Source organism: Pan paniscus, chromosome 17, assembly GCF_029289425.2.
Source record: "Pan paniscus chromosome 17, NHGRI_mPanPan1-v2.0_pri, whole genome shotgun sequence".
NCBI classification, from domain to species: domain Eukaryota; kingdom Metazoa; phylum Chordata; class Mammalia; order Primates; family Hominidae; genus Pan; species Pan paniscus.
In genome coordinates this window covers 70,980,066-70,999,859 of record NC_073266.2, presented here as the reverse complement: position 1 = coordinate 70,999,859, position 19,794 = coordinate 70,980,066, and the positions used below count along the sequence as shown (strand labels likewise).

Here is a 19,794-nt window from a genome sequence, read left to right as displayed (position 1 = left end):
GGGCATCTCCGTCCCTGTGGCTCTGCAGGGTACATCCTCCCTTCTAGCTGCTTTCATGAGCTGGCATTGAGTGTCTGCAGCTCTTCCAGGTGCACAGTGCAAGCTGTCAGTGGATCTACCATTACAGAGTCTGGAGGATGGTGGCCTTCTTCTCACAGCTCCACTAGATGGTGACCCAGTAGGGACTCTGTGTGGGGGCTCTGACCCCATATCTCCCTTCTGCACTGCCCTAGCAGAGGTTCTACATGAGAGCCCCACCCCTGCAGCAAACTTCTGCCTGGACATCCAGGCATTTCCATATATCCTCTGAAATCCAGGCAGAGGTTCCCAAACCCCAGTTCTTGACTTCTGTGCACTGGAAGGCTCAACACCACAAGGAAGCTGCCAAGACTTGAGGGTTACACCCTCTGAAGCCAAGACCTGAGCTCTATTTTGGCTCCTTTCAGCCACAGCTGGAGCAGCTGGGACACAGGGCACCAAGTCCATAGGCTGCACGCAGCTCACAGACCCTGGGCCTGGTCCATGGAACCACTTTTTCCTCCAAGGCCTCCAGACCCATGATGTGAGGGGCTGCTGTGAAGACTTCTGACATGCCCTGGAAACATTTCCCCTATGATATTGTGGATTAACAGTCAGCTCCTCATTGATTATGCAAATTTCTGTAGCCAGCTTCAATTTCTTCTCAGAAAATGGGATTTTCTTTTCTATTGTATTGTCAGGGGGCAAATTTTCTGAATTTTTATTCTCTGCTTCCCTTGTAAAACTGAATGCCTTTAACAGCATCCAAGTCACACCTTGAATGCTTTATTGCTTAGAAATTTCTTCTGTCAGATACTCTAAATCATCTCTCTCAAGTTCAGTTCCACAAATCTCTAGGGCAGGTGCAAAATGCCCCCAGTCTCTTTGCTAAAACATAACCAAAGTCACCTTTGCTCCAGTTCCCAACAAGTTCCTCATCTCCATCTGAGACCACCTCAGACTGTATTTCATTGTCTGTATCATTATCAGCATTTTGGCCAAAGCCATTCAACAAGTCTCTAGGAAGTTCCAAACTTTCCCACATTTTCCTGTTTTCTTCTGAGCCCTCCACCAAACTATTCCAACCTCTGCCTCTTACTGAGCTCCAAAGTCACTTCCACATTTTTGAGTATCTTAACAGCAATGCCCCACTCCCGGAACCAATTACTGTATTAGTCCATTTTCACGCTGCTGATAAAGACATACCTGTGATTGAGCAATTTACAAAAGACATTTATTGGACTTACAGTTCCATGTGGCTGGGGAGACCTTACAATCATGGCAGAAGGTGAAAGGCACGTCTCACATGGCAGCAGAGAAGAGAAGAGAGCTTGTGCAGGGAGACTCCCATTTTCAAAACCATCAAATCTTGTGAGACTTATTAACTATCACAAGAATAGCACAGGAAAGACCTGCCCATGATTCCATTACCTCCCATTGGGACCCACCCACAAGACATGGGAATTCAAGATGAGATTTGTGTGGGGACACAGCCAAACCATATTAAACCCCATGGATTATTTTACTGATTTTCTAATTTTACATACATTGAATTATATAGATGCATCAGGTCTCTTTATTGCAAATTTACACCCATGAGATTATCCATATTGTTTTGTATAATTTTAGTTTATTTTTATTGCTGCATTGTACTCCACTATATGAATATACTATATTCATTTATTGTAATGAAGATGTGATATTACAAATAACCCACATTCTTATATGCACCTGTTGACTAATATTTTATATATTTCCCTTGGGTACATATCCAAGAGTAGAATATATCTAGGAATGGAATTGCTGAATCAGAATATTCTTATAAATTTTGGAAAACTATGTGATGGTTTAAAACCATATGTGTGTTGTTATCTGATAATTACAAAAAATAACAAATTAATTTCTGGTAATTTTATGGGTTACATTCATGTAGAATAAGTCACTAAGTAAGAGAAGATTTGTTATTTTAGGCATACAAAAACTCAGAGCTCAAGATAACAGTATGAAGCAATATAGTAGAGTAGATAGATCAAGCAGAGGTTTCAAGTTCAGACTCTCAGAGCCTCAGCTTCCATGTTTAGACAATGGAGATAGCACCTTCAGAAAATCTTTTTGAAGAATAAAAGGATATGAATAATTTAGGAGATAAAAGCCATATTTATCTTTGGAAAAGCAGTATACCGTAGAGGTTCTGAGGTTGCCCAGGTATCCTAGAGGATGTTGCTTAAGCTGTCTGAGTTGCTGTTTCCCATGTGTAAAATCAGGATAATCTTACCACATGATAATATTGTGAGGATTAAATGAAAATAATAATTAGCAAGGTATTTACCAAGTGAATAATATTAAAAATTTTCATACTTGTTAGATTTTCTTTCTCTTTCTAAGCCTCTTATTTCCTTTTCTGTTTAATGAAAACAAGTTTAACTGCTCTTAATACATCAGACAATTTTGTTAGACGACATGCTATTTATAACTGACAAAAAAAGAGCTCGCCAAACATCGATGTGTTACAAACATAAGGGAGGCATTTTAATAATACATTTATTTGTTTTTTCATTCAACAGATATTTAGCAAGCACCAATTTTGTGCTAGGTACTAAACAATAAAATGTGTGACTATGAAGATGAATTAGATACATTACATCCTTATCATGAAGTAATTCACAAGCTGTTAGAGGAGGGAAGATTTGTACTTGAAAGCCTAAGCATATAAGGCAGTATTGTGTGTAATAAATGCTATATCGTGCTACAAGAACATGTTATTCAAACATATAAAAGGGAGTCATTATTTCTAGATGGAGTAATCAGAAAAGCATTTGTAAGAGCATCAGTATCTACTCTGGTCTTTGGAGGATACATAAAACTTCTTAGGTTGAGCTATCCACTGAGTCATTTCCAAAGGAAAGAAATATGTAAAGGGAAAAAACAAATGAAGGACAGTGCATATTTGTGGATCAGCAATGAGTCTACCTTAGCATGAGTCTGGGTACATATAAGGATAGAGTAACAGAAATCTAGATTCCAATATGATATGCTAAAAACGTTTTTAAAAATTTGTTTGGTTTTGTTTTTCTTGGCAGACAAATGGGAGCCACTGGAGAAATGTATGGGGTGGGATGCCATGTTTAACTTGTTTTAGGAAGAAATCTGGCAAGCAGGATGCCTAAGAGTCTGGAAGATGCTAGAGCCGGGAAGACTTAGCTAGGAAGCTGTCTTGGCAGTTTAGATGTGAAGTCACAAAGAAGACATAAAAGAGTTGAGAATGGGAGGATAGCCAGGGATTCAAAGATACTGTGAAATATGGGAATTTATTAGATGAGGAAGATATTTCTAATTAGATGGGACAGGAAGGCTCCACAGATTCTAAAGCACAATAATGTTTGAGAAGAAAGCAAAAATGATTGGCACAGATAGAACTTAGTTATTAATACAAGAGGAGTGCAACTAGAGGGGAAAAAAGGCAACTAAGTGCACAGTATCTTTCTCAGTAGTGAAAGGTATAAAAGAAAAAGGACAATAGCTTCACAGGGTATGACAGCTAGGAGCATAATGATTAAGAACACTGAACTCTGAAATCAGACCTTTTGAGTCCAAATTCTGGCTATAGCACGTACTAGCTGTGTGACTGCTAGCTAGTTAAACTCTCCAATCCTTTCTTCTCTCTCTAGTAAATGAGAAAACCTAACAATGAGAAGCATAACAATAGTGCTTACTACATGACTTGAACAGCTGGCATTCATTATAAATGCTATGTAAGTTTTTGCACTTATTATAGTAAAATTGAGAGAAGATGTAATGGAGCATAGGGAGGATGTGGCATATGGTAAGTAAAAAGAAACAACTATTAATTCATTCATTTGACTAAATGGTATTGAGTGCATGCCTACCATGTGCCAGGTGCTGTTCTGGGTATTGGGGACTCAAAATGACCAAAATAGGCATAATCCTTGCCCCTATAAAGATTATATTAAAATACAGGAAGCAAATAAATAACAAACACAAAACCACAAATAGAATAGTGTAATGCATTAAAAAAGAAAAATGAAGCATAATAGAGAAGTAGAGAGAGTGACCAGAGATGCTGTGGTTAGGCAATGGTCAGGGAAGACCTGCTTATAAAGGTGGTAATTGAATAGAGACCTGAAAGAAATGGGGGATAAGACATGTAAATATCTGCAAAAAGAGATCCCAAAGACTACAGCAAGTGCAGATTCCCTGAACTGAGATATGCCTATTATCCAAGGAACACAGGGGAAGGTTACATGATTGTAATGAATTACAGAAAGGAGCAATAGGAGATAAAGTGAGGGATAAACCCAGAGACTAAATCACATGGGACCTTGTAGGACATAGTAAAATTAGTGGATTTTGTTTCTACATGTGATGGAAGTCACAGAGGAACAACATTATCTAATTTATATATTGAGAGACAGCTGTGTAGACAATTGACTGTAAGGGCAAAGGCTAATGAAGATTAATGGGTACAAAAAATAGAATGAATAAGACCTACTATTTGATAGCACAACAGGGTGACTGTAGTCAATAATAACTTAATTGTACATTTCAAAATAACTAAGAGTATAATTGGATTGTTTTTAACAAAAAGGATAAACACTTGCGTGGATGGATACCATATTCTCCACGATGTGATTATTACATATTGCATGCTTGTATCAAAACATCTCATGTACCCCATAAATATATATACCTACTATGTACCCACAAAACTTATGAATAGTTTTTTGTTGTTCAAAAAGCTAAAGAAGAGACTAGTTACAAGCTTATTGCTGTAGTCTAGTAATCTGTAAGAGATGATGGTAGCTTGGATAAGGGCAAAACAGTGAAGATGGAAAAGAGTGGTCAAATTTGGGAAATGTTTTGAAAACAATAATTTGGTAAAAGACTGAATTTAGGGTATAAGGAAATCAGAATGAAGAGGCATGAAACTAGAGTTTCTGAACAGAGTAAGTTGATTTATATAATTTGGCTCTGTGTCCCCACCCAAATCTCATCTCGAATTGTAATCCCCACATGTCAAGAGAGGGACAAAGTGGGAGGTGATTGGCTCATTGGGGCAGTTCCCCCCATGTTCCTCGTGATGGTGAGTGAGTTCTCATGAGATCTGGTGGTTTTATATGGGGTTCCTCCCCCTTCGTTTTCTCTCTCTCTCTCTCTTTCCTGCTGGCTTGTGAAGAAGGTACTTGCTTTTCCTTCACCTTCCGCCATGATTCTGAGTTTCATGAGGTCTCCTCAGCCATGCGGAACTTTCAGTCATTTAAACCTCCTTTGTTTTTGAATTACCCAGTCTGCGGTAGTATCTTTATAGCAGTGTGAAAATGGACTAATACAGTAAATTGGTACCACAAAGAGTGTGGCACTGCTATAAAGATAATCTGAAAATGTGGATGTGACTTTGGAACTGGGTAATGGTCAGAAGTTGGAACAATTTGGAGGGCTCAGAAGAAGACAGGAAGATGTGGGAAAGTTTGGAATTGCCTAGAGACTTGATGAACAGTTTTGACCAAAATGCTTGTAGTGATATGGACAATGAAGTCCAGACTGAGGTGTCCTCAGATGGTGATGAGGAAATTATTGGGAAATGAAGCAAAGGAGACTCTTGCTATGTTTTAGCAAAGACTGGTGGCATTTTGCCCTTGCCCTAGAGATCCTGCCTCAGGATAATGTCCTCCAGGATTCATCAGCATTTTAATAATATTTAAGGCCATTGATACTAGATGACATTATCTAAGAAGCAGGTGTAGGGAGAAAAGAGATGATACCTGAAGACTGAGCCCTGGGGCATTCTCTGACTCTTAGAGATCAGGAGGAAGAAGAGAAATAAATGAAGGCTACTGAGGAGAAGCAGCCAGAAGGGTAGGAAGAAAACCAGGGGCATCTAGTACATTGCAAGCCAAAGAGAAAGTGTTTCAGGGAAATAAGTGAGAACGTATGTCAACTGCTTCTGAGAGTCTGAGACTTGACCGTTGGATTTGACAATGTGGAGATTATTGACAACCTTGGCAATCATGGATTCAGTGGAGAGTGACTGTAAAAATCTTATTAAAACTAATAAGAAAGCTTAGAAAGAGGAGAAAGTGCAGATAATTTAGAAATTTTTTGCAGTAAATATGGTTTCAATTGGAGGGGGAAGTGGCATTGAGTGTTATAAAACAGGAGTTATGACAGAATATTATTTGTATGCTTACTGCAGTGATAAATAAGGGAAAAAAAACTAATGATGCAGGAAAGGGAAGGAGTAATTACAGAAGAGTCCCTAAATGGGTGAGAGGGGATTTCAACAAGACACTCAGAGAGCAGCACTAACAGATCAATCAGATTTGATGGAAGGACAAGGATACCACTTTCTGAATGCTTTTCTTTTCTTCCTGATATAAGATTATTAGCTAAGAATAGGGAAAGATGGGAGATACTGAAATCTGAAAAGTAAGAATACATATAAGACATTCATCTTATAAAGTGTAACTATGAACCACTAGAGAAATACAGTGTCATTTCCAAATAGTGAGAGCTCACCTTGGACTTTTGGTCATAAATATTCAGTAAGCAGGCTATATGTTTTTCTCCAGATACATTTAGCTATGAGGGAATGGGGTAAGAATTGGGGAGCTGCTTATTTAACCAGGTTTTTTTCAGGTGAGTAAGATGGGGAAGGAGGATCAAGGGAGATGAGACTGAAGATAATAAGTGACTATAAAACCTAAGTTAAGCTTGCAGATAAATGAGGACACGAAGGGGATGAGGGATGGGAAGAAATGGCAGAGTTAATGGATTGGAGGTCCTGGTGGGATTGAAGAATTGATGGCAAGGGGGCAATAAAGTGAGCAGGGAACTAATAAGGTAATAGGAACTGAGATCTTGTACTGGTTTGATTTGGTGTGACATGGAATTTATGAATTGAGGTGGGAAGGAATCAATATCTTTGCAGGCAACATAGAGGAACTAACCATCTAGGGTATCAGATGGGTTATCTGCATGAATACTGTAATTATCAAGACTGAGCATAGAAGTAATTGGAAAGGAAATGATTCCCAGATAATAATATCTTCAGTGAATGTGGGAGGATGACAGAAAACTTCAACAAGGGGTGTGTAGTAAGTGGGTGTCTGTCAACATCTGCTTTAAAGGAGCTAGATTATTTAAGTGTGAGAATTAGACTCATTAAAAAGTTTATTTAAAAAGCTATGGAGGATGGGTGCAGTAGCTTATGCCTATATTCCCAGCACTTTGGGAGGCTGAAGAAGACAGATCACATGAGGTCAGGAGCTAGAGACCAGCCTGGCCAACATGGTAAAACCCTGTCTCTACTAATAATAGAAAAATTAGCTGGGCATGGTGGTGCATGCCTGTAGTCCTAGCTTCTTGGAAGACTGAGGCATAAGAATCGCTTGAACCTGGGAGGTGGAAGTTGCAGTGAGCCAAGATCGTGCCACTGCACTCCAACCTGGGCAACACAGCAAGATTCTGTCTCAAAATAAATAAATAAATAAATAAATAAATAAATAAATAAAAAACTATGGAGATGATTATTAGAATAAGATCAATAATATTAAAATATATATCAGCTCTTTTATGTGAATTCATATATTTTACAAACAATTTCTTAAATATATATCCATCTGTTTGCCAACCGACCATTTGATTGTATACAAAAAAATACAGTAACGAATGAAGACTTGGACTTCAAATTATTAATGATACGGTTTTAGTCATTCCTCGTTTCCATTTGTCCAGAAAGTTCAGGGAAAATTCTAATTACTTTTGATAATTTGATTTTTTATAGAAAAGATACACATACAGAAAGCATTTCATTTCTTCATTGTGGCACCAATATTGACTCACCAGGATTGTTGGACTGGGCATCCATGGGAATCATGAGCTTGGCCCGGGGGGCTCGGCGTGCAGCCAGCGACCTCTCCAGAGTGGACATAGAGCTCCCTGCTTCCTCAGTATCTTGACCTAAAAAATATACACTCCTGAGAAACATGCCCTCTTCAAGGATGCAACACTTTACATAATTTCTAGCAGCCATTCCAATGCCTTTTCAGTCTTACAGATGCTTTCTATGATAGTATCTACCTTCTTGTTACCTGAATCTATTTCATTGTACAAATCTTAATGAAATTAACCATAAACTCTAAACTCATTGCATACAATAAACCATTATTTATATTTTGATGCTTATAATTTTTCCATATGTTTATAAATGTGAAAGTGGGAGAGCATACATTAATATAGTTTTCAAAAATGGCATTATATCATGCATACTTTTTGTAACCTGCTATAAAAGGTAACACAAAAATCTTTCTCTGTTAATACATAACTCAGTATAATTTTTAACAGCTATGTAATATTCCACTATATTAATTTACTAGAATTCATTCAACTAATACTTTAAGCCCAACCATATTAAATTTTATTACAAAAAACCCACAAGAAATAAACTGCATTCTTCAAAAATAAGATCAGACATATTAACATAAATTTATCAGGATTCCATAAAATATCATACTAAAGAGTCACTAAAAATTAGAAAAAATGGATATATGCAGATTTGAAAAGTTAATTATATGTATTAAAAAAACTGAAGTTCTGAATAGTGTATGTTCCCATTTGTGTAGTATGCATATAAAACCATATTGTGACACACATTTCTATGTGTATATGAATATATATATATATATAAGTACACACCTATATCTATGTAATAAGGTTATACACAAAATTTTTAACATTGTTTTCCTTTTGCGAAAGGGATTAGGAATTTGGGATAGGGAAGAGGCAAACATATGTTTTACTATTTTGGGTACTTACTATATTTGAAACTTTTTTATTCTTTTTATTTTTTATCATATGCATGCATTTTTTAAAAAATTAACAGTATAATTAATACAATTTAAAACAAAAAATTATACTGGGAGAAGTCCACATAGGTGAAGTCATGGAAGCTTCCTAAATCTAACTCTGTCCACATATCCTACAAAAACTACACAGAATCATATAAAACAGTAAACTATGCAAACCTGGCCAGGCGTGGTGGCTCACGCCTGTAATCCCAGCACTTTGGGAGGCCAAAGTGGGTGGATCACTTGAGGTCAGGAGTTCGAGACCAGCCTGGCCAAAATGGTGAAACTCCATCTCCACTAAAAATACAAAAATTAGCTGGGTGTGGTGGTGGCTGCCTGTAGTTCCAGCTACTTGGGAGGCTGAGGCAGAAGAATCGCTTGAACCCAGGAGGCGGAGGTTGCAATGAGCTGAGATTGCGCCACTGCACTCCAGCTTGGGTGACAGAGAGAGACTCAGTCTCAAAAAATAAAAATAAAAATGAACTATGCAAATATTACTCCTTCAGCAGAATCACAAAACAGAAAAGAGGATACATTTCAAATTTCCTGTAAGTACAAAGAGAAATAATACTTTCTAGCAAAGCTATTTCTCAAGCTACAGCCACAAAGTCTTTGTGAAAAGCCAGCTATCTGGAAAGTCTGTATAGAAGAGAGAAGAGGGGAATAAGGATCACAAGACTGACCTAAAACCATCTACCAAAGAAGTACACCCTAATGGTAAAAATACTGAAAAAGTTTCCTAGGAGACCAGAGCATTTAAAAGTGTGTGGGTTTTAAAATGGCAACCACTGAGTGTGTAGCTCATGCCTGTGATTGCAGCTGTTATGGAGGCCTAAGCAGGAGGATGTTTTGAGACCAGTCTGTTCAACAGAGTGAGACCCCATCTCTAAAAACAAAATAAACTAAAAGAAATAAAGTGGCAACATTAGAAAAGCATCGCTTTGGCTGGGCGTGGTGGCTCATGCCTGTAATCCCAGCACTTTGGGAGGCTGAGGTGGATGGATCATGAGGTCAGGAGATCGAGACCATCCTGGCTAACATGGTGAAAACCTGTCTCTACTAAAAATACAAAAAATTAGCCGGGAGTGGTGGCATATGCCTGTAGTCCCAGCTACTTGGGAGGCTGAGGCAAGAGAATCATTTGAACCCGGGAGGCAGAGATTGCAGTGAGCTGAGGTTGTGCCACTACACTCCAGCCTGGGCAACAGAGTGAGACTCCATCTCAAGTAAGTAAATAAATAAATAAATAAATAAAAAGAATAGAAAAGCATCAATTTTGGGGAAAAATTATAGCGTCCAAAGAGTCAATAAAAGAGGAAAAAGGGTGTGAAACTGAAAAATATTTAAAGAATTATGGGCTGATATTTCCAAAATTTGGCAAAAGACATAAATAAACCTTATAGTTTCAAGAAATTCAGTAATCCCTGAACAGGATAAAACCAAAGAAATCCATACCAGACACATCACAGTTCAGCTTCTTAAAACTAAAGAACAACAAAAAAACTTAGAAGTAGTGAGAGGTAAACAACTTATATGGGTAAAACAATTCAAATGACAGCAGATTTCTCATCAGGAATCATGAAGGCCAGAAGTATCCAACACATTTTTCAAGTGCAAAAGAGAACTACCAAACAGAATTGGGTTAACAATATCCAGCAAAAATGTACTTCAAGAATGAAGGTGAAATCAAGTCATTGTCCAATGAAGGAAAATGAAGAGAATTTGTCTCAAGCAGATAAACCATCAAAAAAAAAAGCTAATGGAATTTCTCTAAGCAGGAAGTAGTAAGAGGAATCTCAGACAATCAAACAGGAAAAATGAACAACAGAAAGAGTGAAAATATCAATTAAATACAACAGACTTTCCTCCTCTTTAGTTTTCAAAATTATGTTTGACAGTAGAAGCAAACATTAAAACACTATCTAATGTGCTTCTTCTTGCCACTCCAAAAAAGTACCTCTAGATCCAACCAGTTTTCTTTTTCTTTTTCTTCTTTTTTTTTTTTTTTTTTGAGATGGAGTTTCGCTCTTGTCGCCCAGGCTGGAGTGCAGTGGCGTGATCTCAGCTCACCGCAACCTCTGCCTCCAAGGTTCAAACGATTCTCCTGCTTCAGCCTCCCAAGTAGCTGGGATTACAGGCATGTACCACCACGTCTGGCTAATTTTGTACTTTTACTAGAGAGGGGTTTCTCCATGTCGGTCAGGCTCATCTCAAGCTCCCAACCTCAGGTGATCCGCACACCTCGGCCTCCCAAAGTGCTGGGATTACAGGTGTGAGCCACAGCTCCCGGTGGTAACATAGTTTTCAAATAAGTCCTTTGATATTGTTGGGTGTCTGTGTGTGGGTTTTCAGTTTTTTTTTTAATTCTAAAAATAGACTGCGCTTGATATTACATGAATTCATTGAACAGTTAAACAAGATTTTTTCCTTTTACTTTTTTTGAAGCATAAAATTTTTTGGTAGTAACACTTTGTGGCTTGTCTCATAAACTTGCCACCTGACATTATTTACCATTGGTCCAAATGAGGTTGGGAAATGTAAATACAGGATTTAATAGACATGTATATAATTCAAAGTAACTAATAAAAAGTTAAGTGTTAAATCACATTGCCCATTTGGTGTTATGTAGCTCTTTTATAGATGTTATTCACTGAATTGAACATTTTTAAAAATTGAATACTACCAAATGCCACATGCTGAAATTTACTTGTTCATTCTTCCAAAGTGAAACTAAGTAACATAATCTTGTGGTGCTTCTGTAGTGAAATTAGACTAGGATAAATCCATTTCAAGAAAGTAAATTCTATTTATAAGTCCTAGAGATCAAATAGACCTGAACTCTTTCGTTTCTTTATTGTAAACTTTTAAGTAAAGAAAATAATTTTGAAATCCACTAGATGTAGAAGAGATGTATCATGAAGCAATGACTTATCATCTTAATTCCTAGATATTTTAGTGGCATCCTCTATTTTTGTGGTTAGAGAATGAAGTAGGTTTTGTTTAAGCAGTTTGCATACCAGCAGTAGGGAAGAATGAGTGAAATAAAAAATTAACTCTCAATAAAATTAGTTGTTGTTTACGCAGCAATTGCTTGATTCAATTCTCTTTTCCATAGCTAAAGTATGAATACTGTAAATTAATTTCTGGTTTTATCCAAAAAGCTAATTTCATGGGCACAAAACAAGAAAAGTACTTATATAAGAGTATTACATGAGTTAATTGAAACTGGATCAACAAAACATTAATTTGGGGTCAGATTTTTTTGGTCCTGGCTGTGATACTAGCTCTGAAATCTGGGCACATTATTTAACCCTTCTTAATTTGGTTACTTCATTTACTATATGAAAAGAATGATAGCATCTACCTCAAAGTATTCTGTGAAGATTAGGCAAAATAATGTATAAAAGTCCAAATCATAGAATTTAACATACAGTAATCTCTCCTTACATAGTTATTGCCTACTCAGGAACCCCATTGTTAAATATAATGTTTCTTGGTAATGCTGTTCACTTATGTTGAATTTTGTTTTTTTAATTTTTGTTCTTCACCAGTCAAGAACAAAGCTAGAAGAAGAATCACTTGTAAAATATGGAGGTTCCTGCAAAAGGGATTTGTTTTCTGTCACTCCCCAGGCGAAAGCCTGTTTAGGCAGTGGGCTTGCTGTTCTACCCCGAGTCTATCTAAGCAGAGGAAAAAGTAATTGAAGAGAGCAAGGTTGAGAGAGGGCCAGTGGTAGAGCGCAAGCTCTCTCACCATTGGGTCTGGCAAGGATATAGGAGATTCTTGTGGGCCAAGTGGGCATGTGAAAAGTTGGCTGGGCTTGAGTCCCCTTGCTGGAATTTCCCAGAGGCCTCATGAGGGAAGAGGAAGAGCTGTGCTAGGTGGTAAGCCTGGATTTCATGTCTCCCATCGTGGAACTGGGCCTGGTCTACAAGGCCCCACAAAGCAGCCATTCCCAACCTTTTTGGCACCACAGACCAGTTTCATGGAGGACAATTTTTTCATGGACCTGGGGGCAGGGGGCAGGGTACGGTTTCAGGATGATTCAAGTATATTACCTTTATTGTGCACTTTATTTCTATTATTATTACATTGTAATATATAATGGAATAATTATACAACTCACCATAATGTAGAAGCAGTGGGAGCCCTGAGCTTGTTTTCCTGCAACTAGATGGTCCCATCTGGGGGTGATGGGAGACAGTGACAGATCATCAGACATTAGATTCTCATAAGGAGCATGCAGCCTAGGTCCCTCACATGTGCAGTTCACAATAGGGTTCATGCTCCTATAAGAATCCAATGCTGCTGCTGGTCTGACAGGAGGCAGAGCTCAGGCAGTAATGGGAGTGATAGGGAATGGCTGTAAATACATATGAAGCTTTGCTCTTTTGCCCGTTGCTCACCTCCTGCTGTATGGCCCAGTTCCTAACAGGCCATGAACCAGTACTGGTCCATGGTCCAGGGGTTGAGGACCCCTGCCATAAATAAGTCATACTTCTGTTTCATAAGAGACCCAGAATTTGGATACCACATAGAGGTTAGACCACGTGTCCACAGAAGCTATGAAGAACTTCAAATGGTACTTTCTTCTCTTTCTCCTCACCTCCCCTCCCTCTTCACTCCATCCCTCTTCTCTCACATGCTCAGGAAAAGTGGAGAGGAGGGGAAAAGATGTAACAGTGTTTCTGAAACAGACTTTGTTCCCGTTTCTTCTCAATCCCACCATTCCATTTCACTCCAATGTACTGGAGGATTGAGTAAACAAATTCTGACCCCCAGTCCCTAGAGCCAAATATCTAGCTGAGCATGAGAAAGGAGAATCTTTAATTACATTTCAGATTATAGTTTTTAATGGAACTAGACTGTCCTTCAATAACTGGAGTGACAAGGAAGTTAGGAAATCTGCCTAAGACATCATTTAAGAGCTTGAAAAGAAATATTCAACAATCCATGGTTGACAATCAATACTTGTATTTCTTGTTTATGCAATTCTGAGATGACACAGTCCAGTAAAACAGTAACACATTCAAATAATTCACTTTAAAAACAGGAAATAACGCCACATATCTACAACTATCTGATCTTTGACAAACCTGAAAAAAACAAGCAATGGGGAAAGGATTCCCTATTTAATAAATGGTGCTGGGAAAACTGGCTAGCCATATGTAGAAAGCTGAAATTGGATCCCTTCCTTACACCTTATAGAAAAATCAATTCAAGATGGATTAAAGACTTAAATGTTAGACCTAAAACCATAAAAACCTTAGAAGAAAACCTAGGCATTACCATTCAGGACATGGGCATGGGCAAGGACTTCATGTCTAAAACACCAAAAGCAATGGCAACAAAAGCCAAAATTGACAAATGGGATCTAATTAAACTCAAGAGCTTCTGCACAGTAAAAGAAACTACCATCAGAGTGAACAGGCAACCTACAAAATGGGAGAAAATTTTCACAACCTACTCATCTAACAAAGGGCTAATATCCAGAATCTACAATGAACTCAAACAAATTTACAAGAAAAAAACAACCCCATCAAAAAGTGGGCAAAGGACATGAACAGACACTTCTCAAAAGAACACATTTATGCAGCCAAAAAACACATGAAAAAATGTTCACCATCACTGGCCATCAGAGAAATGCAAATCAAAACCACAATGAGATACCATCTCACACCAGTTAGAATGGCAATCATTAAAAACTCAGGAAACAACAGGTGCTGGAGAGGATGTGGAGAAATAGGAACACTTTTACACTGTTGGAGGGAGGGACTGTAAACTAGTTCAACCATTATGGAAGTCAGTGTGGCGATTCCTCAGGGATCTAGAACTAGAAATACCATTTGACCCAGCCATCCCATTACTGGGTATATACCCAAAGGACTATAAATCATGCTGCTATGAAGACACATGCACATGTATGTTTGTTGCGGCTCTATTCACAATAGCAAAGACTTGGAACCAACCCAAATGTCCAACAATGATAGACTGGATTAAGAAAATGTGGCACATATACACCATGGAATACTATGCAGCCATAAAAATTGATGAGTTCATGTCCTTTGTAGGGACATGGATGAAATTGGAAATCATCATTCTCAGTAAACTGTCGCAAGAACAAAAAACCAAACACCACATATTCTCACTCATAGGTGGGAATCGAACAATGAGATCACATGGACACAGGAAGGGGAATATCACACTCTGGGGACTGTTATGGGGCAGGGGGACGGGGGAGGGATAGCATTGGGAGATATACCTAATGCTAGATGACGAGTTAGTGGGTGCAGTGCACAAGCATGGCACATGTATACATATGTAACTAACCTGCACATTGTGCACATGTACCCTAAAACTTAAATAATAAAAAAAAAAGAAAGAAAAAACAGGAGCTCCTCATTCTATAATCACATCATGAGTAGACCAAGGGATTTTTTGATGATAGTATTTGGTTGATGATTCCCATAAGCACTTAGATAATATGAAGACCCAGAGAAAGTGAACTATCTTACAATTGTTTTCTAGTGTTCTTACTTATCCCTGGACACCAGTGATTGTTCTGCACCAATTCATTGAACAGTAGGCTTTTTTTTTTTTTCAGATCCCTTTGTATAACAACACAGTTTTCAGACAGAATCCCATCAAACTAGTCTGGGGATCACATAAGGTGACTGCATGTGGATGACAGTTGATTTCCATAGTAATCAAGGCTAAAGTAACAGAATATTCAGTTTTTTTGTACTTCAAGTGCCCTGATGTGATTTTTAAAACAGGGAATTGACAGTAAATTTAGAATTAACTTTCAATTATCTATAGAAATAAGGAACTGGAAAATGTACAGATGGCTTCAAATTTTATTGCCTTGACAAAACATTTGTTTAACAATTAACAAAAAGCAGTCAATCCATTTAGGATTTAAGTTTCTGTATTTCCCAACTGTCCTACTTCCAACCTCATAGAAAATTCAAGAATTATCAAAATTATAAAAGAATTATTAAAATTATATCAAGTCACAGGATGAAGAAAGACATATAATTGGTTAATCAACCAAATTTATATTAGATCCATTTAACTATTGATAAATGACCCATAATGACATGCAAATTAGTGGGGAAGACGTTTCCATAAAAGGAGTGAAAAACTCCCTTGGGTTCAGAATGGTATGTTTTCCCTAATGCCAGTGAAAAGATAATTACCTGAATGAGAGGTGCTTTTGCTTCCCAGTTGGGTTTCTGACTGGCTGTGGCTGACTGGTGTGAGGTCTTGGCAACTTTGGATGGGAGAGTCCCTTCCTGCAGGGTCAGTGCCAGATGGCTTTTCAATATTTTTCATCTCCATTTCTTCATGATGGATCCAAAGATCAGGGGGTCTGAGGTCCTTCTGGCTGCCCTTCCTTTTGCCAGCACTGTGGGTGGCCCGTTTCCTATGGAACAAAGTTAGAAGGCAAATGTGAGAACCTCTATTCAATGGCACTTCCTTTCTTTCATCAGTCAATTCAAGTTAGAAGCAGGAAAGGAAACAAAAGGACTCTCAGAATGAGCCTTGTGAAACCCAGGAATTGGCAGACTCGTCTTGGCTGCCTTTCCTCTTCCCCCCTGGAGCTTCACCACATTATAAAGGATGCAGTGCTGAATCCCCAGGGCCTCGGCTTCCTGGCAGAGAGCTCCTTTCTCCAGCTTCAGCGGCTGCAGATTCATGCTCAAGGTGACAATGGGTTAGACGGAACCATATGCCAATCTTTGGAGCCAGGCATAAGGTACCTGATGGCAACATCTGTTTAGGAGATAAATGAAGGAGTTGCTTTGAAAGGGCAAATAGAAATTAAAAGGCCAGAATTTATGCCAATAGCTAAGATGAGGTCTTAGAAGAAAGTCTATACCTCAGCTGTATAATTTAATGTGCAACTGGGAAACTTGTTATTTGAAAACAAAAGGCCGCATGAGGACATTCTTAGGAGAATAAAACACTTTTGCCTTGGCATCACTGAGTGTCCAGATTCAAACACAGTGAGACACATCCTTTGAAAGGAGAAGAACACAGTTTGAAAATGTATTTCACATGTTTCTTATTTGCCTCAATAAGGCTTTAACAACTATAAATTTATTTTTGGGGTGATAATCTCTTCTTGAGGCTAGTGAGATTAAATGTTCCCTGTGTGATAAGTGAAGTAACACAATGTTCATGTTAGTCATTCTCTACAGCAGGGGGTCAGTAAACTACGGTTTGCAAGCCAAATCTGCCCACAGCCTAGTTTTGTAAATAAAGTTTTATTGGAACATGGCCAAGCTCATTTATTTTTGCACTGCAATGGCAGAATTGAATAGTTGTGACAGATACTATATGGCTCAAAAATCCTAAACCATGTATTATTTGGTCCTTTTCAGAAATCGTTTTTGACCCTTTCCCTAGTTTTATAACTTTGAAATCTCTACTTGTAACTTCTATTTCTTTAAAAATAATGTCTCTTGTAAGAAATAATGCAAACTGTTAAAATCTAGTTTTGACAGCAGACTAGAGAAGCATCTACTTCCCACTTCCTTAATTTGCAGTGAACAGTTTATTATAATAACTACCTTCCATGGCTGTTCAATAGTTCATACAAGCTACTCTCAGTGAAAACACCTGTAACCTGTGCAAAGTCATTGGAGTGGCTTTGGTTTTCCGATGATGAATAAGTAGCTTTGTAAATATTAGGTAATTAATAAATATTTGGTGGTGTAATTTGTTGAATTTTCCCTGACATCCTTTTTTTTGTCTTTCTTGAAGCGTGCTGATGAGGATAGGAGATAAAGAATCCCAGACCTAGTATCTATTTTGTATTTTAGCAGAGAAAAAATAACACTACCTGCACTTTGCTGATTTCCTGGTGGCAGCCCCACAATGTTTTAAAACAATGGTCTGAAATAACCCCTATTTTCTAAGTGTCTATGTGTCTAAGATAACAACTCACCGATAACCATTTATTTCCTGAATTCATTTCTGCATACTTCACTTGCCCACAGCAAACTGATCTGCAACTCACACACAGCTCCCTGTGTAATCTACTCCTGGTAACTTCATAGAAAATGTAATGTCATTCTCAAACTTGGATGTTTCACCCTGCTATCTCTCTTTCTAGAAGATCAAAATGCTAAATAACTTAACACCAGCATCTGTGTGGCTGCACACAGAGAAGTACCAGTTCCCAAATTCAGGAAAACATAGCCAAACTCCTTATTTAACTCAATATTTAAATAACCTGGAATAAAGAAAGTAGTCAAGATAAAATTGAAACCAGCAATAAATTACAAATTCTGGTTTCCCCTTGCTTACAAGCATGCCTTTTCACTTATTCATTTATTTGCTAGTTTCCATGACTTCAGTACCAACGAGCCCCAGATGGCTTCTGTTTTTAAAAGAGTTCCAAACCTGGCAGAACCTTTTTGTATGTTGTGATTCATAATCTCCACTGGGGAAGAAATTATAGTTCCTCATAAAATGAACAGGCATTTTTCTGCTGGATTTTAATCAGATCAAGACCAGTTCTAAGAAGCTGCTCACCCACCCAGCTGACTGTCAGTCAAGAAGCTAAAGATCTCTAAATAGACTTTATTTCCTTTTTGTATTTATTCTAGCCATGACCATCTAACCACTTTTATTTCCTATCGTATCTCTTATTAAAGGAGAAATCTTTGGCCTTGGAGAGCCTCTCCTTCTTTTGTCCCTCCAACCTCTACCACAGCAGGTTTGTAATAAAACTAACATGTGCTCATAATTAAATTGTCTGAAATTTGTCTTAAAACCTATAGGAACAGGTGTCACCCTTGACCTTCTACCCATCTGTTGGTTCTTGACATGACTGCTGCTCATTGCAGCCCACGGTTCCTGTGTCTCACCATTAGATTCTTCAAAATGTGTATTCAGGTGCTCCTAGTACAGTGGTTGCGAAAGTGGGGTCTCTAAACCAGAGGCGTCAGCACTGCCACTGCCCGGGAACTTGTTAGAAATGCACATTCTCAGGCCCCACTGCAGAACCACTGAATCAGAAACTTGGTTGCAGGGGGCAGTCTGTCTTTTAACACTCTCCAGGTGAATCTGTCTAAAATTTAAGAAGCACTATCATAGTGAATTATTTGGTTTTGTTTGTATTTTAAAGCTAGTTTTTCTATTTGACATAGAGTATTTCACGTTTGGCCCCTCTGCAAATACCAAATATATCTTTTCCCTCAGGCAGCAGTCATCTTTCTGCTTCTAAAATAGCCCTAGAATAGGAGGGTCTCCTTCTACCCCAGGTATTCTTGATAAAGGCAAAGCAAAGAACCCTCCCAGGCTCTCTGTTTTCTCCTTCTCAGATCATGGCAAAACTTTCACAGCATGGTCAGGTACTGGTGCTCTATTTTTTGTTTTGTTTGTTTACTTATTTAATTTCTGCCCACAGTGCCTTCAAAATCCTATTTACTTACAAATGACTTATTCTTTAAGTTTCCTTTCAAGACTCTCTCCTTCAGGGAACCTTCCTGACCATCTCAGGTCACTGTAATCTTAGAGAATCTAAATCATTTCCCTCATCTCTCCCTGTACCACTCACCTTGGCATTGATCACCGTGTGTCTTATTGAGCTGTCCAGCTGCTGCCTTTGTGATAATTCAGTTCCTTCAGTGAAAGTGGAGCAAACTCTGTTTCCTTTACTTCTTCAACATCATCCATTGTTTTACAACACTTATTTATTTATTCAATCAATATTTATGGATGATTGACTATATGTCAAGAAATGTGCTAAGTACTACAAATGTAAAGATCGGGGAGGCACTGAAAGCTTAAAAAATGATTTTAACATGGCATGGCTCCTGGGAATTTCTGCATTGTTGGAATGAGGAGCATGCACTGTGGCATGACAGGTTGTGTGCATGAAAAAGTAGAAGGGACAAAA

General features: G+C 38.1%; 1 protein-coding gene and 1 long non-coding RNA gene across 6 annotated transcripts in view; one reads left to right on the top strand and one right to left on the bottom strand.

Annotated features, from left to right (window-relative positions):
- DCC (DCC netrin 1 receptor) overlaps positions 1-19,794 on the bottom strand; it is a 1,195,251-nt gene that overhangs the window by 60,021 nt on the left and 1,115,436 nt on the right. For all 5 annotated transcript variants that reach the window (XM_034943737.3, XM_003827228.5, XM_034943736.3 and 2 more), the window contains 2 exons: positions 16,082-16,308; positions 7,879-7,995 (listed from right to left, as the gene is read on the bottom strand). In XM_034943737.3, the coding sequence (XP_034799628.2) occupies positions 7,879-7,995; positions 16,082-16,308 (344 nt within the window). The remainder of the gene's footprint in view (positions 1-7,878; positions 7,996-16,081; positions 16,309-19,794) is intronic.
- LOC129394583 (uncharacterized) overlaps positions 16,529-19,794 on the top strand; it is a 71,218-nt gene continuing 67,952 nt past the window's right edge. The window contains exon 1 of the long non-coding RNA XR_008621878.1: positions 16,529-16,641. This is a non-coding gene — a long non-coding RNA (uncharacterized LOC129394583). The remainder of the gene's footprint in view (positions 16,642-19,794) is intronic.